This window comes from Poeciliopsis prolifica, unplaced genomic scaffold, assembly GCF_027474105.1.
Source record: "Poeciliopsis prolifica strain line A6 unplaced genomic scaffold, Auburn_PproV2 SCAFFOLD041, whole genome shotgun sequence".
In the NCBI taxonomy this organism is placed as follows: domain Eukaryota; kingdom Metazoa; phylum Chordata; class Actinopteri; order Cyprinodontiformes; family Poeciliidae; genus Poeciliopsis; species Poeciliopsis prolifica.
This window is the reverse complement of record NW_026562416.1, coordinates 3,524,791-3,552,002: the sequence shown is the minus strand read 5'-3', so window position 1 is coordinate 3,552,002 and position 27,212 is coordinate 3,524,791. Positions and strand designations below refer to the sequence as shown.

At 41.4% G+C, this 27,212-nt stretch overlaps 1 protein-coding gene and 3 long non-coding RNA genes across 5 annotated transcripts; 3 read left to right on the top strand and 1 right to left on the bottom strand.

Annotated features, from left to right (window-relative positions):
* The first annotated feature begins 9,655 nt into the window (after positions 1 to 9,655).
* On the top strand, positions 9,656 to 11,022 carry LOC129375707 (uncharacterized). The gene is made up of 3 exons (XR_008607660.1): positions 9,656 to 10,186; positions 10,768 to 10,817; positions 10,919 to 11,022. It is a non-coding gene; the product is annotated as an uncharacterized LOC129375707 (long non-coding RNA).
* LOC129375709 (uncharacterized) lies at positions 11,019 to 12,120 on the top strand. Its single transcript, XR_008607661.1, has 2 exons — positions 11,019 to 11,075; positions 11,536 to 12,120. It is a non-coding gene; the product is annotated as an uncharacterized LOC129375709 (long non-coding RNA).
* A 2,454-nt stretch (positions 12,121 to 14,574) lies between these two features.
* On the top strand, positions 14,575 to 20,303 carry LOC129375933 (uncharacterized). The gene is made up of 3 exons (XR_008607685.1): positions 14,575 to 14,628; positions 17,906 to 17,978; positions 20,160 to 20,303. It is a non-coding gene; the product is annotated as an uncharacterized LOC129375933 (long non-coding RNA).
* Positions 17,209 to 25,931, bottom strand: il11b (interleukin 11b). Of its 2 annotated transcripts, XM_055055316.1 has the most exons (5): positions 25,866 to 25,931; positions 18,529 to 18,695; positions 18,194 to 18,289; positions 17,937 to 18,104; positions 17,209 to 17,383 (listed from the first exon to the last, which is right to left on the bottom strand). In XM_055055316.1, exons 1-5 carry the CDS (start codon positions 25,870 to 25,872, stop codon positions 17,228 to 17,230), a joined length of 594 nt encoding a protein of 197 aa, XP_054911291.1. In that variant the 5' UTR covers positions 25,873 to 25,931; the 3' UTR covers positions 17,209 to 17,227. The 2 variants fall into 2 exon arrangements, with proteins under 2 accessions (XP_054911291.1, XP_054911290.1); XM_055055315.1 differs by lacking the exon at positions 25,866 to 25,931 and having other exon boundaries at positions 18,529 to 18,822.
* Positions 25,932 to 27,212: the final 1,281 nt, after the last annotated feature.

Here is a 27,212-nt window from a genome sequence, read left to right as displayed (position 1 = left end):
GTGTCATGAAAGTTCCTGCATGGGGCTGTGCAAAAGAGGGTGTGTGTATGTGTGTGTGTGACTTTTACATTTAATATGTGATTCTTCTTTGTTTAATCTCATCTGGATTGTTCGTCTTTCAGATTAACGTTTTCCCATTGATTTTTAAGAATTGCAGGAGCAAAACTACGGTTTAGCAGAAGGCTCAATTTTAGGTTTTATTCTCTAAATGCTGCTGTTGGGTGGAATCATCATTGATTTTCCTACCTGCCCAGCCAGCACGCATGAGTGGGCCCCACTTGTGTTTGATGTGGGCTACATGGTAATGAGTGGGCATGGGTTTTATCTGGGCGAACTGCATGGGACACATATGGTTAACCTAAAATGAGACCCATATGGGCTGGCCCATATGGGCTAAATGCATGGGCCCTATTCAGCAACTAGGTGGGCTATCTGGGAATGGGATAGTACTGGGCAACACTATATGGGGCCCATGTGGTTTCAGTATCATGGGCCCAACATGGGAAGCCCATGTGGGCTGACCACATTGAACCCACATGACATCAGCATGGGCTGACCATATATGGGTTAGACCTGGGTGTGGATATGTGGGCCCCAGTCCTTTTTTAAGTGGGCTATTGTCATGAAATGTGGTGGTGAAGATGGTGAGGCAGCACGCTGGAGACCCAGGTAAGTTGACGGTGGTGTAATTTAATAACAAAATAGTCCACAAAAACACAGTCAATAAACGGAGTCCGCGGCCAGGCAGCACGGCTGAGCGGAAGCCAGGGCTCAACGCCGGTAGCAACTGGTCTTACAGGCGGCTAAACAACACAAAACGGCAGACCAAGGCAAAAGTACGACAACGACAATATGACAAGGACCCGACGAGGAACAAAGGACACAGGAGGGACTAAATACACTGAGGGTAATCAGGAGAACAAGACACACCTGGGAACAATCAAGGGGAAGACAGGACAACGAGGAGAACTCAGGACACAGAAACAGAATAAAACACAGAACCTGACAGTACCCCCCCCTTAAAGGGCGGCTACCAGACGCCCAAAACCAAAATCCAAAACTCAAAAACCAGGGTGGGCGGAGGGGCGACGGAAGGAGGGCCAGAGTCCAGAAAACAAAAAACTACCCACAAAAGGTGGGCGGAAACACAAGGAGGGGCCAAGAGTCCAAAACTAAACAGAAAGAGGGCAGAGGCGTCGAGGGGGGTCCGGAGGGCGTCCTCGGCGCCCGCGGCAGACCCCACAGGGGAGGTCCGGAGGGCGTCCTCGGCGCCCGCGGCAGACCCCACAGGGGAGGTCCGGAGGGCGTCCTCGGCGCCCGCGGCAGACCCCACAGGGGAGGTCCGGAGGGCGTCCATGGTGCCGAGGAACACTAGGGGGCACTGGAGGAACACTAGGGGCACTGGAGGAACACTAGGGGGCACTGGAGGAACACTAGGGGGCACTGGAGGAACACTAGGGGACACTGGAGGAACACTAGGGGACACTGGAGGAACACTAGGGGACACTGGAGGAACACTAGGGGACACGGAAGGAGCACTAGGGATCTCGGAAGGAGCACTAGGATCTCGGAAGGAGCACTAGGGATCTCGGAAGGAGCACTAGGGATCTCGGAAGGAGCACTAGGGATCTCGGAAGGAGCACTAGGGATCTCGGAAGGAGCACTAGGGATAGAGGTTGCCGGAGCAGCGGCACGAGGAGCAGAGTCCACGGAGGCCGGAGCGGAATCCGGCGGAGCAGGATCCGGAGCCGGAGCGGAACCCGGCGGAGCAGGAGCCGAAGCCGGAGCGGAATCCGGCGGAGCAGGAGCCGAAGCCGGAGCGGAATCCGGCGGAGCAGGAGCCGAAGCCGGAGCGGAATCCGGCGGAGCAGGAGCCGAAGCCGGAGCGGAATCCGGCGGAGCAGGAGCCGGAGCCGGAGCGGAATCCGGCGGAGCAGGAGCCGGAGCCGGAGCGGAATCCGGCGAAGCAGGAGCAGGAGCCGGAGCGGAATCCGGCGGAGCAGGAGCCGAAGCCGGAGCGGGGTCCGGCCGAGCAGGAACGGCAGCCGGAGCGGGGTCCGGCCGAGCAGGAACGGCAGCCGGAGCGGGGTCCGGCCGAGCAGGAACGGCAGCCGGAGCGGGGTCCGGCGGAGCAGGAACGGCAGCCGGAGCGGGGTCCGGCGGAGCAGGAACGGCAGCCGGAGCGGGGTCCGGCGGAGCAGGAACGGCAGCCGGAGCGGGGTCCGGCGGAGCAGGAACGGCAGCCGGAGCGGGGTCCGGCGGAGCAGGAACGGCAGCCGGAGCGGGGTCCGGCGGAGCAGGACGAGGAGCAGAGGCTGGAGCTGGGGCTGGGCTGGCGGAGCGGATGTCTGGCCTGGGAGGCAGAGGTTTAGCATCCCACGCCGCGAAGGCTGTCTGGCGTATATCCTCTGCCTCCCGCTGCAGCTCCACCAGCGCGGGGTGCTGGAGACGTGGAACCCAGTAGTCCAACAGCAGTCCCAGGCGTATGGCGAACCCCAGTCGCCTCAACGCAAACGAGGACGTACTCCTTGACTCCTCATTCTCGCGAATGATTCGGAGCAGCTCCTCTAAACCCTCTGGGTCCATAATGCGGCCTCACCGTAATTCCTTTTGGTCGGGTCCTTCTGTCATGAAATGTGGTGGTGAAGATGGTGAGGCAGCACGCTGGAGACCCAGGTAAGTTGACGGTGGTGTAATTTAATAACAAAATAGTCCACAAAAACACAGTCAATAAACGGAGTCCGCGGCCAGGCAGCACGGCTGAGCGGAAGCCGGCTCAACGCCGGTAGCAACTGGTCTTACAGGCGGCTAAACAACACAAAACGGCAGACCAAGGCAAAAGTACGACAACGACAATATGACAAGGACCCGACGAGGAACAAAGGACACAGGAGGGACTAAATACACTGAGGGTAATCAGGAGAACAAGACACACCTGGGAACAATCAAGGGGAAGACAGGACAACGAGGAGAACTCAGGACACAGAAACAGAATAAAACACAGAACCTGACAGCTATCTGGGAATGGGATAGTACTGGGCAACAGTATATGGGGCCCATGTGGTTTCAGTATCATGGGCCCAACATGGGAAGCCCATGTGGGCTGACCACATTGAACCCACATGACATCAGCATGGGCTGACCATATATGGGTTAGACCTGGGTGTGGATATGTGGGCCCCAGTCCTTTTTTAAGTGGGCTATCTGGGAATGGGATAGTACTGGGCAACAGTATGTGGGGCCCATGTGGTTCTAGTATCATGGGCCCAACATGGGAAACCCATGTGGGCTGACCACATTGAACCCACATGACATCAGCATGGGCTGACCATATATGGGTTAGACCTGGGTGTGGATATGTGGGCCCCAGTCCTTTTTTAAGTGGGCTATCTGGGAATGGGATAGTACTGGGCAACAGTATGTGGGGCCCATGTGGTTCTAGTATCATGGGCCCAACATGGGAAGCCCATGTGGGCTGACCACATTGAACCCACATGACATCAGCATGGGCTGACCATATATGGGTTAGACCTGGGTGTGGATATGTGGGCCCCAGTCCTTTTTTAAGTGGGCTATCTGGGAATGGGATAGTACTGGGCAACAGTATGTGGGGCCCATGTGGTTCTAGTATCATGGGCCCAACATGGGAAGCCCATGTGGGCTGACCACATTGAACCCACATGACATCAGCATGGGCTGACCATATATGGGTTAGACCTGGGTGTGGATATGTGGGCCCCAGTCCTTTTTTAAGTGGGCTATCTGGGAATGGGATAGTACTGGGCAACAGTATGTGGGGCCCATGTGGTTCTAGTATCATGGGCCCAACATGGGAAGCCCATGTGGGCTGACCACATTGAACCCACATGACATCAGCATGGGCTGACCATATATGGGTTAGACCTGGGTGTGGATATGTAGGCCCCAGTCCTTTTTTAAGTGGGCTATCTGGGAATGGGATAGTACTGGGCAACAGTATATGGGGGCCATGTGGTTTCAGTATCATGGGCCCAACATGGGAAGCCCATGTGGGCAGACCACATTGAACCCACATGACATCAGCATGGGCTGACCATATATGGGTTAGACCTGGGTGTGGATATGTGGGCCCCAGTCCTTTTTTAAGTGGGCTATCTGGGAATGGGATAGTACTGGGCAACAGTATGTGGGGCCCATGTGGTTCTAGTATCATGGGCCCAACATGGGAAGCCCATGTGGGCTGACCACATTGAACCCACATGACATCAACATGGGCTGACCATATATGGGTTAGACCTGGGTGTGGATATGTGGGCCCCAGTCCTTTTTTAAGTGGGCTATCTGGGAATGGGATAGTACTGGGCAACAGTATATGGGGCCCATGTGGTTTCAGTATCATGGGCCCAACATGGGAAGCCCATGTGGGCAGACCACATTGAACCCACATGACATCAGCATGGGCTGACCATCTATGGGTTAGACCTGGGTGTGGATATGTAGGCCCCAGTCCTTTTTTAAGTGGGCTAACTGGGAATGGGATAGAACTGGGCAAAACTATGTGGGGCCCATGTGGTTTCAGTATCATGGGCCCAACATGGGAAGCCCATGTGGGCTGACCACATTGAACCCACATGACATCAGCATGGGCTGACCATATATGGGTTAGACCTGGGTGTGGATATGTAGGCCCCAGTCCTTTTTTAAGTGGGCTATCTGGGAATGGGATAGTACTGGGCAACAGTATGTGGGGCCCATGTGGTTCTAGTATCATGGGCCCAACATGGGAAGCCCATGTGGGCTGACCACATTGAACCCACATGACATCAGCATGGGCTGACCATATATGGGTTAGACCTGGGTGTGGATATGTGGGCCCCAGTCCTTTTTTAAGTGGGCTATCTGGGAATGGGATAGTACTGGGCAACAGTATGTGGGGCCCATGTGGTTCTAGTATCATGGGCCCAACATGGAAAGCCCATGTGGGCTGACCACATTGAACCCACATGACATCAGCATGGGCTGACCATCTATGGGTTAGACCTGGGTGTGGATATGTGGTTCCCAGTCCTTTTTTAAGTGGGCTATCTGGGAATGGGATAGTACTGGGCAACAGTATGTGGGGCCCATGTGGTTTCTAGTATCATGGGCCCAACATGGGAAGCCCATGTGGGCTGACCACATTGAACCCACATGACATCAGCATGGGCTGACCATATATGGGTTAGACCTGGGTGTGGATATGTGGGCCCCAGTCCTTTTTTAAGTGGGCTATCTGGGAATGGGATAGTACTCGGCAACAGTATGTGGGGCCCATGTGGTTCTAGTATCATGGGCCCAACATGGGAAGCCCATGTGGGGTGACCACATTGAACCCACATGACATCAGCATGGGCTGACCATATATGGGTTAGACCTGGGTGTGGATATGTGGGCCCCAGTCCTTTTTTAAGTGGGCTATCTGGGAATGGGATAGTACTGGGCAACAGTATGTGGGGCCCATGTGGTTCTAGTATCATGGGCCCAACATGGGAAGCCCATGTGGGCTGACCACATTGAACCCACATGACATCAACATGGGCTGACCATATATGGGTTAGACCTGGGTGTGGATATGTGGGCCCCAGTCCTTTTTTAAGTGGGCTATCTGGGAATGGGATAGTACTGGGCAACAGTATATGGGGCCCATGTGGTTTCAGTATCATGGGCCCAACATGGGAAGCCCATGTGGGCAGACCACATTGAACCCACATGACATCAGCATGGGCTGACCATATATGGGTTAGACCTGGGTGTGGATATGTAGGCCCCAGTCCTTTTTTAAGTGGGCTAACTGGGAATGGGATAGAACTGGGCAAAACTATGTGGGGCCCATGTGGTTTCAGTATCATGGGCCCAACATGGGGAGACCATGTGGGCAGACCACACTGAACCCACATGACATCAGCATGGGCTCATGTCATGGGCCCAACATGGGGAGACCATGTGGGCTGACCACACTGAACCCACTGTGGGTTCAGTGTGGTCAGTACATATCCACGCCCAGGTTGGACCTGGGTGTGGATATGTAGACCCCAGTCCTTTTTTAAGTGGGCTAAATGAGACAAAATTGTAGAACAATGTACAGGGGTTGGACAATGAAACTGAAACACCTCTCATTTTAGTGTGGGAGGTTTCATGCCTGAATTGGACTAGCCTGGTGGCCAATCTTCATGAATTGCACATTGCAACAGTAAGAGCAGAGTGTGAAGGTCCAATTAGCAGGGTAAGAGCACAGTTTTGCTCAAAATATTGCAATGCATAACATTATTTGGGACATACTGGAGTTCAAAAGAGGGCAAATTGTTCACCAAGACAGCAAGTCTTTGTGATTATCAAGAGCCACAGTATCCAGGGTAATGTCAGCATACCACCAAGAATGACGAACCACATCTAACAGGATTAACTGTGGATGCAAGATGAAGCTGTCTTAAAGAGATTTTGGGTGGTAACCTGGATTGTATCCCAAAAACATAAAACCACGGTGCCCAAATCACGGTAGAATTAAATGTGCACCTCAACTCTCCTGTTTCCACCAAACTGTCCGTCGGGAGCTCCACATGGTCAATATACACAGCCGGGCTGCTATAGCCAAACTTTTGGTCACTCGTATCAATGCCAAACGTCGGTTTCAATGGTGCAAGGAGCGAAAATCTTGTGCTGTGGACAATGTGAAACATGTATTGTTCTCTGATGAGTCTACCTTTACTGTTTTCCCCACATCCGGGAGAGTTACGGTGTGGAGAAGCCCCAAAGATGCATTCCAGCCAGAGTGTTGTATGCCAGAGTGAAGCATGGGGGTGGATCATTGATGGTGTGGGCTGCCATATCATGGCATTCCCTTGGCCCCATACTTGTCCAAGACGAATTGATGCTGTATTGGCCTCAAAAGGAGGCCCTACACCACGCTAATAAGTTATTGTGGTCTAAAACCAGGTGTTTCAGTTTCATTGTCCAACCCCTGTAGTTAACCTGTCACTTTCAAAATTTTGACTGTATGTCAAAGCAAAAGCTGCAAGAGCAAGATTCTCAAAACTTGGAAAGAATTACCCGAGATGTCAGCTTTATAGTCTTTGCCAAGGCAATTGTTACTCAGCTGGCCTCTAATGGAGTTGATGTAAGGTAAATTGTAGAATTTAATTTTTTCCTTGTAGGAAACCTCGACGATAGTAAAGGTTGGTGACCTTGACCATTGTCGAGGTCTCCAGGACGAAGGTGACCTCGTCTTGGAGATCACCCAAGGATATATTTTGCTGATAGAACAGAACATCCATGTCTTCCTAATGTTTGAACCTAAAACATGTTCACTGTGTGATATCTATGCCTGGCTCATTTACAAACAATAGGCTTCCAGAGGACCAGGATATTAAAACATTAAAAATAATTCTACAATGCTTTATTTTTTTAAACCAGTTCAGTATTGCTCTAGCCACACTTTGAACCCTTAACATTTTTTCATGTTATTATTTTATGCTAGAACAGTCCAGTCCAGTCTCCAAGCCAGTACGCATGAGGGGCCCCCCTTGGGTTTGTAGTAGGCCATATGGGTAATGAGTGGTCATGGGTTTTATCTGGGCAAACCTCATGGGACACATATGGTTAACTAAAATGGGACCCCTATGGGCTGGCCCATTTGGGCTAAATGTATGGGCCCTATTCAGCAACAATGTGGGCTAACTGGAAATGGGACAGAAATGGGCAACACTATTTGGGGCCCATGTGGTTTCAGTATCATGAGCCCCACATGAGAAGCCCAATGTGGACCGCTGTCCACATTAAACTAACATGACATGAGCATGGGCTAACCATACATGGGTTGGACCTGGGCAGGAAAATGTAGCCCCTAGTACTTTTTTTCATGGTCTAAATGGGACAAAATTGTAGAACATTTTAATCGACAATGTGGTTACCCTGTCACTTTCAAACTTTTCACTGTATGTCAAAGCAAAAGCCAGTTCAGTATTGCTCTTGCTACACTTTGAACCCCTAACTTTTTTTCATTTTATTATTGCAGTCTGAATGTCTTAAAACATTTTTTTTGAAATAATCTGTTTGAAATATATACGTAAACTCATATTCTGGTGCTTACTCAAAATTAAGCACAGAGTGGTCATGGTTGAGCTTTAGTCCTTGTTTTATTTTTAATAATAATAACTTTTTATTTTATTTTTATTATTATTTTTTATCAATTGGATGTTTAGACATCCATAGAGTTTACTGCAGCCTGTTCGCAGCAAGATTTAAATTTTTATTTGGACAAATAGTTCAGATTAGACCATTGTGAAAAATATCACAAAATGTTTAGAAAATAAACAAAACTCATTAGCAAGTGAGAGACAAGAGTAAAATTTTGAGCATCTGTTTTTTCATATATTTGCAAACATTTTCCAAGTCATCAGTATAAATAAAAATAAAAAATAAAAAAACGTAACATTTCTGTTAATGATTTATTTGGTTCCAATTACCTTTTTGTTCATTGTTTGCTCTGAGGCACCGTTGCCAATAAAGGTTGGTGAATTGAAGTACCGGTAGGCACTTTACACATCCACTGAAGAAAATAGTTCCAAAACATATTTGAATAAGGAGGACAACGAAATGTATTTATTTACATTGAGAACTTTTGCTACATCGGTTTTACATTTGTTAAACCGATGTAGCACTCTCAAAAATTAATCTTGTGTTTCTTGGAAAACGTAAAATGACCCGCGGATGGATATGCGGTTTCAAAATCAAGCCTGTTCTCTTCATCAGTCCGTTGGCGCGGAGTCTGCCGGCTGATCTACGAAAGAATCTGTAAGTACGTTTCTTCTGTTTTACCTAGTACCAAATTTTAGGGAGAGATTTTAAATCGCTTGTTAAAAAAATTGTTGCTCGTAACAAATCGGACGACAGTATCCCAAAAGAGACTTAATTGTTATTGTTATTTTTGCTTTTCTTTAGGGTGATACTTTTTCTGATATTGCTAACACACACAGCTACACACAATAAGCAGATTTTAGTGCAGACCGATTTCAAACGCAGCGTTGTGGGCCAAACCATTTTCAAATACCGCCGCCATTCTATTTGTTGAGCTGCCATTGGTTCATTTGAGCGCCAACGAGGCAGAATGAAATCGGTTCACTGAAGAATCTATGTTGCTAGCAGAGGTTGTTACAGTGTCTGGACACAATAAAACCATTTGTATGATTTAAAAAGAGTAACTATTGTGCTTTCATTCTATGTACTTGGGCTTTTAATAATCTTTCTCAGTCACATCAGCATGCATGGGTGGGTCTCATGTATGGATTCAGGCTGGTTTGGCTGGGACCCATGCAAGATTATTATTGTCGTTTTTTTCAATAAAACTGCATTGAATCGTTTAGCTTTGGGCTATATAGGTAATGATAAGAGGGCATGGGTTTTATCTGGGCCAACTGCGTGAGGCTCAAAAGGTTAACCGAAATGGGACTCATATTGTTGGCTCAATTGGGTTAAATGTATGGGCCCAATTCAGCATTAACGTGGGCTAACTGGGCATGGGACAGAAATGGGAACACTATATGGGGCCCATGTGGTTTCAGTATATTGGGCCTAAAAGGTTTTTTGTAAATAGGATGAAGGCATTGTAGTTCATATTTTTAAATTTTTTTAATTGTTGTGTGACACTTTAAAGCGTTTTGTTATGTCATAGTTTATTTCAATCTGCCGCTATTGTGTTGGTCTAGAGTAGTCATCAGTGTCAGGGTTCCTGTGTGTGTATGTGAGTGTCGCATCTTATTTCAGCGAGGATCTTTGTGAGGAGCCCGTGGAGCTTGGCACAGGTGGAGGAGCAGCAGAATCTTCAGTCTACGCTAGATTGACTGAAGATTCTACTGGTGTATGCTAGATGGTTGCATACACCGGTAGTCACTCTGGCCTCTCCTGTTGTGAACAGTTTTCTGAGAACGTTTCTGTGTCTACTAGAAGTCACCTGGTCTCTGTGTTTGTTCGATCCTAGGGGTTTTGTCGCCTCATTCGAGAACTCACCAGTGAATACCTGCGTGCTCGCTCCGCCGATTCCACTGCCTCCACTCCACCCTTTGAGCTTCCAGCTCTCTTCCATTCCCACCTCGCATTTACCTTCGGAACCGCTGCACACCCTCTCTCAGGAACCTGGCATCTCACACCCACGCCTCGAAAGACCCGCACCGAAGTAAGCCTGTTCCTGTTTCCCCTCCGATCACTCATTCTAAGCCCGTCATAACTAAGTTCTCGTTTCAGGCCAACCTGGTCGAGTGGTCCTCACCCTTCCGCTGATGTCCGGGAAATAGATTTTATTTTGTCCTGTTGTAAATAAATCACTCACTCATCCCTATCCAACGTGTGGTTACTGCATGTGGGTCCGTAAATTGAAACCCATCATGTCAATCAGTGGCCAAGCCTGAAACAAATATTGAAAGATGAAGAAATTCTTTTTGATATTTTTGCAATATTTAGCTAGCAGTTATGTGAAATGTACTTATATTTAATTGTAGCTCTAATTTTTTTATATGTGCAATGTTTTAGGCTTTATTAGTTACATTTATAGTGATTTTCTAAACTTCTCTTAAGAGTAATACTACTGTCTTAGTCCTGTCACGTTAACAAAGAAATTAGGATAATTGCAAAACTGTTCAGTGTTTACAATATAAGGCTTCAGTAGTTAATCCATACAAAGGCTGTTTTGCCTTAATTTTTTTATTTTTTTGAAAAGTCTAAATGTTATATTGCACTAATAAAAGATATATTTTGCAGGCTTCAAGAGGATCAGCGTGTGAAGATCACTTTATAATGATTTGAAAAAGGTAGATTAATATGTTAGTAAAATTAAGCACATAAGAGTGATATAATGACAAACTGATGAACAAAAACAAAATGTTGTCCTGTTATTGTCATTGTACTTAAGGTTGCCATGGCTACAGAAATTGGAGGAGCATCCTTAGATGACACAATACAACCAGCTGTGCGATTCCTCATGTCCCATGAACTGGAAGTCCAGTTCAACCTTTTGGCCAACATGGGAAACAAGCTCTTGGACCTGCGTCTCTTTGATGTTTTGTATGGTAAATATCAGTTTTTATTGTCAGAGTAACTTTTTTTTTTCACTTTTCTTCTTAAACATATGTTAATTTATTTTGGTTGTTTTATGCTTTTTGTTATTTTTAGTAATGTTTTTAGGTTAAAAATTGAGTCTTCAATTTTTGGTTTTATTTGAACAGTATTCTTTCACTGTTGTTAAGAACTTAAAAATTTGAAGGTAATATTGTTTGCATTTCAAACAATATTAAAATAACCACAAAACCACGATAGAACCTAGTAGTTGATTTATATAGATGGATATATTTTAAATTTACAGTAAGAATATAGTTTCTGTACATAATAATGATGACTCGAGTCCTTTTGATTATGGCATATCTCTGCAAGCATTTTTGCCCCATGAAGGGGGAGATGCAAATCTCATGAATGTTACATTGTGCTAAAATGAAACACTAATACAATTTCTACCTTTGCTTGTTATTTCAGGGGACTTAAAAGAAATTATCCATCTACAGAATCACACAAGCATACAGCAAAGACTCTCGAAGTGGTTTACTGGAGCCCGAGTGGAAGTGGAAATAGACTAGAGAGACTGCCAGTTCAAACTCAGGTTGGGGAGGTCTTTCAAGATGGACAGTTTCAGTAAAGTATGAGAGATTTCAAATTTAAGCATGCATATGGCATGTAGGTTATTTTTAAAAATGTTTAACAAAAATGTATTGTGAAAGATCTATATAGGTGTGTATATTCACATTGTGTGTATCAATGTGAATATACGTGTATAAAGTTATATAGATAGTATTTAGATGTATACATTTATAGACCTGTAGGAAAATATGTAGGTGTCTTTATTTGTGTGCATCTATAGATATATATTTATAGATCTGTTTATAAGTTTGTTATAGTAAACTAGCTTCTGTTATTTTCAAAGATGTCGTGAATAATTGCAGATTTCTTTTTGTGGCACCATTCCCTGAGTATTAATGAAGTTCTAATAATTGCTGTAGTGAGGTAAAAAATAACTCCTGACAATATTTTAAATTACTAAATAAAAGCCTTGAGCAAAATAAATTTTTCATCTCTTTTTTTTTTTTTTATTTGAACATGTTTTAAGCTGGACTTTGGATTGTTGATCAAGATTGCATATCTATGAATGTAATTCACATCCATAGATGAGAATTGTTCCTACAGGATTAAGGCATCTGGGTCCCGCTGAAAACCCAGTCAGCACCCATTGAAATCAACCTGGGCAAACCCATGTGGGGCCACCATGGAAACCGTGGACAAACCCACTTATTACCCATATTCTAGCCCAGTTCAGACCCAATTGGGACCCAGGTAAATATTCCTGACAGCACCCTAGTGGGCCACAGATGAGCCTCATGTAAGTTAACCACATGGGCCCCACTGAAAACCCAGTCAGCACCCATTGAAATCAACCTGGGCAAACCCATGTGGGGCCACCATGGAAACCGTGGACAAACCCACTTGTTACCCATATTCTAGCCCAGTTCAGACCCAATTGGGACCCAGGTAAATATTCCTGACAGCACCCTAGTGGGCCACAGATGAGCCTCATGTAAGTTAACCACATGGGCCCCACTGAAAACCCAGTTAGCACCCATTAAAATTTACTTGGGCAAACCCATGTGGGGCCACCATGGAAACCGTGGACAAACCCACTTGGTACCCATATTCTAGCCCAGTTCAGACCCAATTGGGACCCACGTAAATATTCCTGACAGCACCCTAGTGGGCCACAGATGAGCCTCATGTAAGTTAACCACATGGGCCCCACTGAAAACCCAGTCAGCACCCATAAAAATTTACTTGGGCAAACCCATGTGGGGCCACCATGGAAACCGTGGACAAACCCACTTGTTACCCATATTCTAGCCCAGTTCAGACCCAATTGGGACCCACGTAAATATTCTTGACAGCACCCTAGTGGGCCACAGATGGGCCTCATGTGAGTTAACCATGTGGGACCCACTGAAAACCCAGTCAGCACCCATAAAAATCTACTTGGGCAAACCCATGTGGGGCCACCATGGAAACCGTGGACAAACCCACTTGGTACCCATATTCTAGCCCAGTTCAGACCCAATTGGGACCCAGGTAAATATTCCTGACAGCACCCTTGTGGGCCACAGATGGGCCTCATGTGAGTTAACCACATGGGCCCCACTGAAAACCCAGTTAGCACCCATAAAAATTTACTTGGGCAAACCCATGTGGGGCCACCATGGAAACCGTGGACAAACCCACTTGGTACCCATATTCTAGCCCAGTTCAGACCCAATTGGGACCCACGTAAATATTCTTGACAGCACCCTAGTGGGCCACAGATGGGCCTCATGTGAGTTAACCATGTGGGACCCACTGAAAACCCAGTCAGCACCCATTAAAATCTACTTGGGCAAACCCATGTGGGGCCACCATGGAAACCGTGGACAAACCCTTTTGGGACCCATATTGCCTGCCCACTTATATCCCATATGGGGCCCACCTAGGTGTGCTGGCTGGGTGGTAACACACAGCTAATGCTAAGTTCTCCCGGTCCAAATCTGCTTTCTGTACTTTCTAAAAGAAATGTAGCTCTATAACAGCTAACGCAGCTGCCATAACGTCAACAAGGACCAGAAAGCACAATTGGTTCAACATTTCTGCTTTGTTCATTTTAGAACTTAGTTTAAGATGGTCAATGACAAAAATAAAAATAGCATTAGAAATTCCAGATTAGTTTGATTTATTTGATAAAAAGAAAGACCTGTGTTTTCAGATGGCATGCAGTGACATTAATTTTAAAGGCATGGTAAGGATGCAAAAAGCTAAACTTATTGTTTTACATTTTGATGAAAGAAAATGTTTCTGCACATTCTTCTGCAAACATCAAATAATAATTACTTTCATGGTCTCCTGGCCTCTTATAGCATCATAAATAGTATAAAATATGATAAAATATTATATACTGACTCATATTCAGAATGATTGAGAGAAGTTTAACTTCATTTGTGCCTCACTAAAATTTCAGATCATGACAATCGATTCGCAGCTCTATAAAATTCCATCACCATTATCTTCTTCACTATATCTGTTAGTGAAACACACTCAATCTGTGCAGGTTGCAAACCAAAGTGGAGTGTGGCATACGGTACAATTACAGCTTGCAGAACATCTAAAACCAGCCAAACATGTATTCAGTATCAGTATCAGATCTTTAAACCTTAAGCATTGCTGCATTTAGTGCATTGGGGTTTTAGTGTTCCCTCCAAATTGCAAATACAGTAAAATGTGAAGGTTCCTCTTGAGTCATCTGTATTTAGCTTCTGTCAGCCAGTAAATTCTCCCACATCCTTCTCACTCTCTGCACTCAGAAGCATGTTCTCCCTCACTCCGTGTTCAGGGGAAGGATTTTCCTCTAACACCCAGACCCCATGTGATTTGTAAATCCCAGTGTCAGCTGTTGCTTCTGGCCTCAGCCTACATGTACTCTACACAGTTTGCTCTGTTACAATGAAAGTCTGTCTGTGTGTGAGATCATCTGTCTGAGGTCCTGCATCAACACGCTGGTGTTATGTAAGTCTCTGTTGCCCTGCTCACTCATAGTGTTATAGTCATCGTTCTAATAGTCTGCCTTTTAAAGCTCAAAGAGACATGAACATTTTGTCAATTTCTTCATTAACCAGCTCAGAGGCAAATTCCTCTCGAGTATTTTTTATAACAATGCAACATTTATGTTGAAATGTTGCTCTTATTGCACAGTATTTTTATTCTTTAATCTGGGTTATATATATTTATATTCTATCTTTGTTTAAGTCAATTTGCTGTTATTGCCTGTCACTTTTCTACTGTTTTATGGATATATTTCCATTGTGGGACAATACAAGAGACTACATGTGACGTGACTTCAACTTTTCACATTTCTATGCAGTGGACCTTTAACTCCAATGAATTTAGGTTTGCCAGCTCTACTAGCAGATTAAGGTTATAATCTCCATTGTCTTTTGATGAAAAATTTCCAAGCTTCCTAATTTGGACTTCATTCACATTTATTATGTACTTTTGAATTTTGATGAAGTTTATTAACAACATAAGCTACAATCAGAGCTATTTTCTGTCATAAAGTGTTAAGTGATTCTTTCCATCGTTCTACCAAAACGAAAAAAGCTTTAAATCTCTAATGTGTTTGAATTCTACCATACAAGCTAATTTGGTTGATTTTATTGCAAATTTACCATATTTAAAAAATAAATAATTAATATGTGTTGACCTCCACACAATATTTATCCACCTAGTGAATAGGATTTTGAGTAGCTTTGTAAAATTATATATGAGACTCCCTGATAATTACATTTTTATAAAGAGAGATGTCAAATAAATGTCTATATTTTGATCATTTTGGAGGAAAAATGTTAATAGATTTTACTTCAAATCATCAATGGCTTTTTGGCTTATTTGTTTATCACAAGACATTATTTATTCACCACACTGAAACAATCTTTATGTTTCAATTATTTTATTAATTTCATTAAACATATAAAACCAATACATTATAATCATATAAATAATATAAGTTACAATAAAAATAACACATTAATATTAATAATATATATGACATAAAACAATATTTATAAAAAAAAATAAGAGATGCCTGCATCTCAATGCTGAAATACAAAATATAAAAACTGATAAATAGCATTCTAAATAGGTTAAAAAAATATAACAGAAGAGTTGTTACAGAATCCATATTTTTTATCACTCGGTTCATCAACACCTGGCAGGCACTGTGAGTGTAAACAGTCTCAGTGGGAGTAAAGGTCATAGGTTATCCTACCTCGGCACAGTGCATGAGTACAGTTCAAATGGCTACATGTAAAAGAAATATATACATTTCCTCAAGCCTACAAGATAAACCTACATTCTGCTTTCTTAAAAAAAAAATTCATATGACAACATGTTCAAAAAAATACTTTGTAAACAATGCACCACCAATCTCAGTCACATCAAATGGAGATGGTTCTGAACACTGTACTAGCATTAAGAGATTAGATTTTTGCATCAACACTATTCATCATACCTATTTTAAACAGACATGTTAAAATAGTTGGCAAGCATTCAATCAAATGGTGAAATGGTCATGCCACACTCATGGTTAGTGCTGTTGATATGAGCAAAAGTTCTACATTCAAGCAAAGAACAGTCTAAGCAAGGCTGGAAATTTTGGTAAAATGACTGAAAATAACATTTTCAACCTTTTGTTATTGATTATTAATCACAGCACACAGCTGATGCATAATGATGGCAGAAGAGCAGAAAAAAGTAATAAGAAACTTGACATATTTGTTTCCAGAGGGTGTTATTTAGATATATGCAAAATGATCTAAGAAAAATAGACTATTGTTTCTGTATCTTCTCAGTTTATCTATTTCTAAAACTTATTATCTAAAAATACTTTTCACATATGGATTAAAGGTGCAAAGGCAGAAAAATAGCGCAGGAATGAATTTCTTCCATCCTCTGTGATAATTGATGCCTGATATGCCAATTATGTATGAGCTGTTGCTCATACATAAGAGAGAGTAGCTTTCCATTAAGCATGGCAAAATTATTCTTAAATCATTTAGAAAATATCATTTAAATACTTCAATTAAATGCAAACCAAAGTCATGTCAAGTGTGCATGAAGCTGCCAGACAGGTTTCTTATTCTCACCATTTCTCTTCTGTTCTTAAAATCAAACAAATTGACATTTTTGCAGCTATTTAGTAAAAGAAAAGATGCATAAAACGTTAAGTTTTTGGAAATTTGTTTTGATGAGTTTTTACAGGGTCTTTATGAATATGGAGAATCTTTTGGAAAATCACATTTGTAAACTACAGGCGGGCTTAGAAAAAAGTGGATAATAAAGTTAAGAAAAAGTATTTTTATCCTTATTTAAGCTTTCATAGTGATCCGACTGGTTGTTGCTGAGATGTTTGGGTCAGCACCACCACAGCAGATTACCTAACGCTGCCATCTTGAGGTAGTCCACTAACATGACATAATATTGCTTAAAAACATTCTGGAGTTAACAGTGGTTTCCTTGGGGAAGATGTTTTAATGCCCCTTAAGGCTTACGCTGTCTACAAAAGCAGGACTGCCTCCGAAAGGACTGCAAGAAAAATGTTTTTTTTTTTTTAAGAATGCCTCTGGAAGTACCGTAAGATTCTTTTTGACCACACACAGAAAACTTTTAACCTCTCAGAAATTTCTACAGAGTACACAAGAGCATCAAAGGCATTGGAGACAACAGGAAGGTTGGGTGCCAATGACGGAAGAGCCTCTTTGTTTTGCTATAAACAAAAAGAAAAAAGGAAAGGAAATCAGATTGACTCAAATAAATATGCATATTCATGAAACTATGGTAACAGGAAAAAATAAAGGGGTATCTGTCTTTACTGGCATAAGTAATTAAGAATCTGAATATTCATATTTATATTCTTATAAATAATAACATTAATAATAGTATAATAATATAATAACATCATTTTAATAATATAATATAATATAATATAATATAATCAAAACTTAACAAATATAGAATAACAAATATAAAAACACCTGACATGCCTTGTAGCCACTTTAAAGTGCTAAAATAACAGTTATTTTGATATTTAAAAAAAAAGTGTTTACTCCCATTTACTTCAATTATCTTTAATAAGCTTGTTGCATTTCTTATAACTTCAGATAAATGTGATCTTTTGCTCAAACATTACATTTCTATTTTTTCACTATCCTTTGACATGATTTAATTCACAATACATTGACAGTTTCTGTGCTGTAATATCTATAATTTCTGGACTTTGGTTTCACAGAAAATGTTCACATAAATGCAGGAGGACCTACCGGATGAAGACATTTGCCAATGAGGTTGGACAGTTGCTGAAGGTGAGAGCTGGCGCCCTCTTCTGTCTGGAAAGGCAAACTGACATTTTCTTTTGCCGCCTTCAACCAGTCGATATGCAGTTTGAAGGACTGAGTGTATCCGTACATCTGAGAGAGGGATTCATTAACCTGCAGGCACATAAAACACATATTTAATTCATTTAGGAATGAAGAGAAGAGATAAGTTGATTTAATCTTTTATCTTTATAGTTTTATACCTTCAATGATCTAAGATGGTCAGCAGTGTGATACAACTCAGGAAGGCTATCCAGACTGAATTTGGCATCTTCAAAGTGTTCGAGTTCTTCTGTTCTCTGTTCAAAACACAATAAAAAGTAAAAGTTAAAAAAAACATCATTCATTTGGTCGATATACCAGACAAACCCCACAACGTTCCATGATTCCTATAGTAGGAAATTGTATTTTCTTTCTTGCCAAAACTGTTGCTACGTCAGTGAAAGTTTAAAAAGATTTATAAGATATGATTCTGAGATAATAAATAAATAAAAAACATGTCAAGCCAGCGATCAAGGAAATTCTAAATAAGCCTTACCAGCTGATGGATTTTTCTCGATAAGTTCATCAAACTTTCCACCTGATGGATCATTGATCCAAAAAATCCACAATGGGAGGAGCTGCGGATGGGAAGAGATGAAGATCGGACTAACAGCTCAGTCAGAAGCAGCAGGTGGAACAGGAACGAAGAAGTCTCAGGAAGAACTGCAGAGACAGGAGAGAGGCGCACACAATGAGCCACGAAAAACGGTTTTGGTTTCATTGAAGCCTCGTTTGTGACAACAAAGAAATGATTCTCCTTCAAAAGAATCCACCAAATCCAGTCCAACTGACTGACTGTCATCCAGCTGTGGTTGTTCACACAGCTGCACAGACAGGTGTGTGCAACGCTGCATCTTAAATTTCCTCTCTCCTCCTTTACCCAGAATTGGTGTGGTTGTTACTCAAAGTGAAAAACCACAAGACTGGATCGATGCTTGTTTTCATTTCTACACCTCATGACGCACAAGATCAGCTCTGAGGCAGCTGCAGTCAGCTTGTAGTTTGTCACGACAGTAAGGAGGCCATTTGGCTGACATAATTAATGCTAGCTGCTCTCAAAGCAGCAGTAACACTGTACAACACTTGAACTGGGTCAAGCACTTTAAAAACTCCAGCTACCACTCACATTTATTTTGCTGTTACAATGCACCTGTTTATTGCATTATCAGTTTTATCAGATAATATCAAAGTACCCAGTCGTCTAGACATTTACAGTCATTTGTAAAATCAGATAAGAGCTGTGAGAAGTTGGATCTCTGTGACAGGATGAAAGGCGCTGTGATGAGGACGGATGTTTAGAGAGCAGAAACGTCAAACACAAACAGATTCTGCCCAATCGTGGCTCGTCTTTCTGGGAAGACGAACCAGAAAGACGAAATAAAGAGCTCAACTCACATACAATGAAATGTGGTTGACATACAGGTTCACCATCCCTCTGGGGGTCGTTCTCACATGATGTTTAGACATTCTCTGTAGCCTGGCTTCCTCCCAAAGTGTAAAAAACCGTGTATAATTGGCTTCTCTAAATTTGCCATCAGGGCTCACTACACATGTACAACTATGTGACCTTGTGAATAAACCCACAATCTTTCCCTGTCCCTGCAAGTGTAAAGCAGGTGTAATTAGGGCTAAATTTGGAAGAACAAGGTCCTCTGGCCTAAAGCCGCTTAAGGTGCCATATTCTCCCCCAAAGGTAAATCTTTTATTAAAGGAAATTACAGAGCATTGATGGGTAGATGTCTACACACTGGCCCCATGTTGGTCCCAAAATTATGTATTATAATTTCATAATTAGACCAAGAGTTTAATATGAGTGTTGCTCTGTCTTTAGAGGGCCGTTCTCATCTTCATGTCAATGAATACTCCTTTGTTACAGTTATTTCCTGCTTCTGCTGCCTAACTATAAGAAGTATCTTTGTATCTAAAACTGATACAAAATATGCAACTTCTTCCAACTTTGGCATCTGTGGAACATTGGTCAACATATTTAATGTTTATTTGCTTGATGATTTTGATAATGGTATTTGACAAAATGTAATATTTATTACTTGCACTATAATTGGTGACTGCATGATGTTTTTATGATGTGAAGCATCAGAAACGTGACTTGACTTCATTTCACTGCAGGCTTGGACATGTTTCCACTCAAGCAACAACTGCTGGGTATTGAGGTGGGGTCAAAGCATTTGCTGTGCAGACAGTCTGCACTGTCATCTGCAAATATTTCATGCATCATGCTGGCATGGGTGGTTTACAGGAGACGGACATGAAGACAAGGATAGACAATGCTTTGGCTTTTCAAAAATGTTGTGAGGTTTATTTAAATAAATGTTTAACTCTTTTGTGTATTTGTTGTTAAAGCATGAATTTGTCACTGTTGCCTGTGAGTTTGTAAATTATTTAGTGTCATTATTGTGTTTACATTTGAATATTTCAAAAAACACTTTAAAAAAAGAACTTTTGTTGTTTCAGTCCGATCTAAAAATACGAGCCAAAGTTTTAACAAAAGCTTCTCAGGTCAAACATCTCATACTTTGTTCGATGAATCCAAATAGAGGAAAAAAAATAATCTCAAAATTAATGGCTTGAATCCGGTACTTTAAACTTTTTTAATCATTAATCGCTTGTCTTCGAAGAAATACCTTTCACATCAAGATTAGCTCCTTGTCTGTAAACCTATTCACTGATTTATGCAAGCTTAAAAATCCCAAACCTCAAATCAACAAAGAAAAGGCTTGTCCGTTAGATGTGTTAGGTCATGCTCATGGAATGTGAGCTATGCAGGGGTTTTTTTAGAGCGTGCTTTCAGCCTTCTGTTGCTGTAAGAGAGACGAGCAAGCCCACCGTTCTGACTCAGATTGGTCTGTATGTGATGACATCAGCAGACTGACGCCTTGGGCTGTGCTCTTTGGAGAGAAAATATTTCCTTTGTCAAGGGTGTTGGGCCAGTTCAGACACTTTTACTGCTTCCCAGACACTAAAATGAGTCTAATTTATGACTTTACTAAAAGACAGGAGGTTGCCACAGCGGTTACCCTTTTAGTTTCAACATAACTCTTTCAATTTCTAAATGTTCATTTGTTCTCCATCTGCTAAGAATCTTACATTTATTAGGAGTTAGGTGGAGGTTCAAAAACTGTGCCACTGATTTTACATGAAAATCAATGCAGTAAATGAAAAACAAGAAGTTCATGGAAACAATGAGGCTTATTGTTGACTCCTTGATCCATTTTTTGTATAAATGGTACATTAGGAGTGAATAATATCACAAAGATGTATTTATAGATGACCTTTTCCAAACTTCATGCTCAATGGGCCAAATCTAATTTCTAGAAAAGGTCAAAGGTCGTAAACAACAAAAACAACTTTTTATTATTATTAAATTGTGAGACTTTTTGACAAAACATTATATAGAAGTCTTCAAAGTTTTGAAGAGTTTTAAACTCAGTGAATTATGTTGCAGCACTAAATTAAGTTTCAAACTATGCTTTGCTACTCATTTGTCAGGGATATTAGTGTAAAGGCTACAATAAAATGAAGATAATTAAGAAACCTGGATTTGTAGCTCGAATTGACATCTAGAATATTCAACTTTCAAGTCCAGAGATGATTTATAATGATAAGTTCTTGAATTTTAAATGTATTCTATTGAGTGCATCTGATTTATTCATGTGTAAATGATGCATAAGATACTACAGTTTAAATTTAAATATCTTCTGTTTGCTGGGAACGCTGGCCTCTTCATTTTGTAATCTAATGCTAGAATAGCTTAGCTACAATTATGATTCAAGGTTATGTATGCTTTGCCTTTGACCTGACTGTCCACTAGAATGAAATCACAGACTCTGAGATTTTTCTGTTTTATTCATATCTCCTCCTGCTCTGTTTGCTCATGATATGTGGGAGAGGGGATGCAAAAGTAGAACACAAGATAAAGTCCCTTATCAGGGGAATCGTAAAATGTTTCAGCAAATATTTGTCAACATGAGTCACATTAACCTCCAGTTTTAAAAAATCTATTTAGTCTGACAGAAATTTCAGAGGCATGCACTTGTGGTGAGAAGACATCTGGAAATTAAAAGTCTAGCTATTTACACAGAGTAAATTTGTGGTTTGATTGCACCAGAAACGTTCAACACTGCATCCAAATTGAGAGAGCCAAACTAAATAAAGTATTAAATCACAAACAGATGTCCTCTTTCAGATTAACATCTAGCCAGGCATTTAAAATGAATCAAAATGAAGCTATCTGTTATCAGTTGCTATCTTGGTTTCAAGAAGTAATGAAGGAGTTTTCAGTTACCAAAGGACACACACTGGAAAACTGGAATACCTTCAGTCAACAGTTGGAAAATTACTGAGGAAGAAATCAGCAAAACGGAGAGACGGGGAGAAAAAAAAGCTGAAGAAAAACATCCAGAGGCAGAGCAGTGTACAGTCATGTATCTGGCTGAGTAAACAGCTGTGACAGCATTACGGCTCACAGTAAAGTTGCTTCAGAAGCAGAGTGAATGGGCCGTCTTTGATGTGTGGAGCAGGCCGTTTCGTCAGAACACATTCACTCAAACATGAAACACAAACAAGTGCGTGCAGTGTATCACATAATCGCCCACTTCCCCAGTTTCCGTTTGAGTTCGTGCCCCCTTTTTTTTTTTTTTGCTGGGTCAGACAAACAAACACTGGAGTTTCCTGTGTGTGCTCAGTGGACGCCTTATTTCCTCTGCTCTCTTTGCTTTTGCTCTCAAGGACAGCGAATCGACTCATGAACAGGTGCTCTGTTCGCTTCAAAGAAGTCTTGGCTTAGAGACTTTCATAAATGAATGCATTGCTAATGTTTACAGTTTTTAATTTCACACTCCTGCTGTGAACTGGGTCTTGTTGTTGAAAGTAAAATATTCAACATTAATGTGGCCTGAAACGGTATTAGCAGTAAATTAGTAGCTAGGGACTGATTTTTCCCCAACTTTCAACAGTTTAACTTCCTTGACTTGCTGCTTCCGTGTGACAGTTAGCAACTTGGGGGTCTGGGTTTAATCAGCAACAGGCAGCTGCTTCCAGCCATAAACTCAGCGAAAATCCCCACTCTGCTCTGCACCAAACAGAAAACAGACACAAACCGGCTGGTGGATTTTAAAACACACACTTCCTTTAGCATCACAGAGTTATCGTCAGATCATTCAGGTGGACAAAACCAAATTTTTTTATGAAACAAGCAATCTTTTTGCTTACTGTCACAGCTTTTATCAAGCAAAGTGGTGTTTTGCTCAAATATACACATGCAAAATCAAGCTTAGAACCAAAAAGGTTGGATTTAAGTGACCCCAAGACGCCACCGGTCCGTGTAATTATCTGACAGATTTTTATTACTTCCCTTACGTTCTCACTGTGAGTGAGCTCATAAGTGATGGCAAGAGCCAGGTTAGTCACACCATGAGTTGTTTTTAATGTTATAACTATTGCTCTGACTCTGTATATGGGCAAGTTTATGTGTTGTTTACTTCAACACACATTTACCTCAGTGGAATGATATACTCTCTTGTCTTTCCCATTTTGAAAAGCAGCTTAGAGAAACTCAGTGTTATCTTATGCAAATAGACAATGGATGTTAAATCAGTAAATTTTTTGCTTGCTATCAATCTATATTATGCTGGACAGGTCCTAAATGTACAATTTAGAAAAAAAAGGTTTATTGTTATTTATTATTTATTATTCCATTGTCAATGTTTACATGCTTTCAGTATGACTTTGATTTCATATTACAATTACAGATAAATGCATCATGCTGTGTCATGCAGTTCCTCATTTATGATGAGTTTTGCTTAGTTTCAGAGGCTTATGTCATGATTAAGTAAGTGAAAGTTTATTCAGCTGTGTAAATCTGATGACTTTCATTTCTCTACAGTTTGTTGATTTTTGTGCAAGTCGAGGAAGCTGAGATCTCTGGCTCCATAAAAAAAGTGAAACTAATCCAAAGCCACCTGCCTTGGCCCTGTAAAAAGTGGATATTGATTATATTACGTCACGTCTGAGTAACTGGATAGATGTGAGCAGCCATGCTGTGTCATGCAGTTTCAAGTAGAAGTGTTCTGTTTTCTGATCTATAAACACGTTTGACACATGCAGGGTAACGTTACTACTTAGTATAACTCTATCCCTGACACAAGTTCAAATGCAACCTTATTATTGCTCTGTCTTCATTTCTCTGACCCCCATCTGGGTGATACAACATATAAAAGAAGCTGAGCCACCAGCCTTCGCATGAATCATGGTGCATTCACAACGTCAGCAGTTATGGAAACAAAGAGGTGAAAAAAACAACAACAAAAAAACAACAAGCTTCCTATTTTCAGTTGTAGTACCACATTTGATCACTAGGGGCAATCTGCTAAGTGCTGAGTCAGCACAGGATTCAGGGTCGATGTGGCTACAGGATAGATTACTGTAAATGATCTGGTGATGTGCAATGACGACATCGCTGTCTGCAGAAGTGACTCGCTTTTCTTGATTAGTTTTTTCTTCTGATTTACTTTTGTAACATTAATGTTATAATAGGTGTTATAGCCAGATGGGTAAGCAAGAAAATTACCATAGCAACTTAAAATCTATCAAAGTCTAAAATAAAAATACATTAAAACACCATTTGTATAAAGATTAATTCAACCAAACTCTCTTCTTGCACAAAAGCAAGAAGAATTGTGCTTTTATGCCTTTACACAATGCAAAACTTCACCATCACATATAAGTGTGGACCTGTAAATCCCCCCAAAACCACTTTTTTTCCTTCATTTTGCTAGAAAAGAAAACAGAGGAGGCATCATAACATCACCAGCCTCACTTTCTTACCAAAGCACAAACACAAAGCCAGTCAGTGCTGCTGCTTTCAGTGACCAACATGTGGTGTGAGGAGTCCTTCGTTCCCCCAGTTAACACCAACACTGCGTCCGCTTAATGACGCAACAACTTATACAGAAGACCAAACACAGAGCAAACTCCATCTGCCAGGATGATACTCCCTGATTTACATGATACTCATTGAATCACTACAAACTGATCATAATCATGTCAGTTATTGAGTTTCACTCTAAACAAACTAAATTTTGAACTTTTCAATACATCAGTTGAAGATGATTGGTGTTAGTTGGTAAAAAGCCTAACTTTTTATGTAGTTTTGATTTGTTGATAAGAGCAGCTAAATTTGTTCAGTTTACATAAAGTTGTTTAAACGAGTATCCTAACAAACAGCTCTAAGATTAAAATGGATTTTACAGACACAATAAATTTAAAGAGTGATTTCAGTGAAAATTTATTCCTAAGTCAGGAGAATATTCACCACAGATGTTTTGAGGAAAGAAAAATACACCGATTTAGTTTTTGTTGGAAGTATTTGGGGAAATCCCTACCACACACACACACACACACACACACACACACACACACACACACACACACACACACACACACACACACACACACACACACACACACACACACACAAAAACACCATGTCGCACACAAAGGATTATCCAATCACAGCCAAGCTGAAGCCAAACAGTGGGTCATTTAGATTCCACATTAAATAAATAAAAAACACTTCTCATGCTTCAGTCATGAACTAAAACAACATCTCATTCATTCATTCTTTCATTAACTCTCACTCTAAAACATTCACAGGCAAAAAGTAAAAGTTAAGACCACGTGTAGTGAATCTCACACCCCCATCACCACCACCTCCTCTGCACAAACACACTCCCTCTTACACACACACCCATACACACGCACACACAAACAAACACACACGATGTTTTCCTCTGAAAGTATGATGAACAAACTTACATTTCATCTTTAGGCTCCTGCTGTAGTAAACAAAAGTCCCTCTGAGTCCAGTGTGAGTACTGTACGTGCGTGTGGTTGTGTTTGTGTGGACAAAATGTAAAAGTTCCCTTTTATAGCTTGGAGTATGACACATCACCTGAGTCATCAGCCGTAGCTGCCGCCTGAGCTTCGACGCCTACGCCGTCCAACCTCCCCTCCTCACCCCACTTTATCTGAGCAAGCTCCATATTTCTTTGTTTGCTGAGGTAATTCTGCATGAAATCAATCTTATATTGAATAACCTGAAGTCCTAGAAAATATAAAATTCCTCTCCATCTCTTCACACAGCAAAGATTTTGAAAGATATTGGAAAGAAAATAGTGTCAAAAAACAGCAGCAGGAAGAAAATATTGTTTATTAATAAAATAATGAAAGTTTGCCACCTGAAATTAATTCATTTTTATCCAATCATCTTCAAGTATATCTTTGTGTTTATGGACACAAGAAAAAGTGACAACATTATTGATTAATGATCAACAATCTTAAAAATGTGATCAAACTGAACAAACAGAAGCAGAGTGGCTTTCTCCCATAGTTGGAAGCAACAAAATTGAATTAAATAATAGAAGCTGAAACTACCAAGAAATTTTACTTCTGCTAATTATCTTTTCAAAATTAGCTTTTGAGAAAAATCTGGAGCACTGTTTAATTCTGAATTATTTAATTGTAACTTCCTGGTAGAAGGAAGACAAAAATAGCTCTACAACTTATTAAGCTTTGCCAAGAAGTGAAAGGTTAAGATTGTGAAGTTCAACAGTTTACAAAGACAGGCTCACGTCAGTTCGCATCACTGAAATTCAACTCTTTGGATGGAAAATATCTGATTCAGTCATATAATTTTTACTAGATTAGTCATATAGTTAAATCTGAGGCAACATACAAGAAAAAGAAAGAAAAAAATAAGGTAACATGTTAACAAATCCTAAATCTTATCATAAAGTCATTGCTTTTCGCATTTTAACATAATTGTTTGCTACTTTGATCAATTTAAACAATATGTGTTTTCATTCTCTCCAGAACTTTACATGGTGATAACAGTCAGACAGTGTGGTCGTTTGAGATGAACTGAGGATGGATGGCAGGAAGTGCGCGTCTGCAGCTTTTACATCCGACACCTCCTGGAGGCCACCAATTAGATGTCCCCATTGTCTTCTGGGAACCAATCAGAGACAGGCACCTACACACTCATTTGCATAATTAAGATAACACATTGAAACACAGTGGAAACAGTGCTAGCGCTATCACAGAAGCTAACATCTTTCAAATTTCCACTCTTGGAGGTACAGCCAATCATCTCCAAGAAAATGA

Bases quoted from the DNA above. Each gene is read 5' to 3' on its own strand.
- il11b (XM_055055315.1), bottom strand. From the start codon at position 18,753: ATGAAACCAAAACCGTTTTTCGTGGCTCATTGTGTGCGCCTCTCTCCT. The intron at 18,105-18,193 runs GTATAAAACTAT...ATGTGCCTGCAG, and splicing joins ACCATCTTAGATCATTGAAG to GTTAATGAATCCCTCTCTCA. The intron at 17,384-17,936 runs GTAGGTCCTCCT...TTTTGTTTATAG, and splicing joins TTGGCAAATGTCTTCATCCG to CAAAACAAAGAGGCTCTTCC.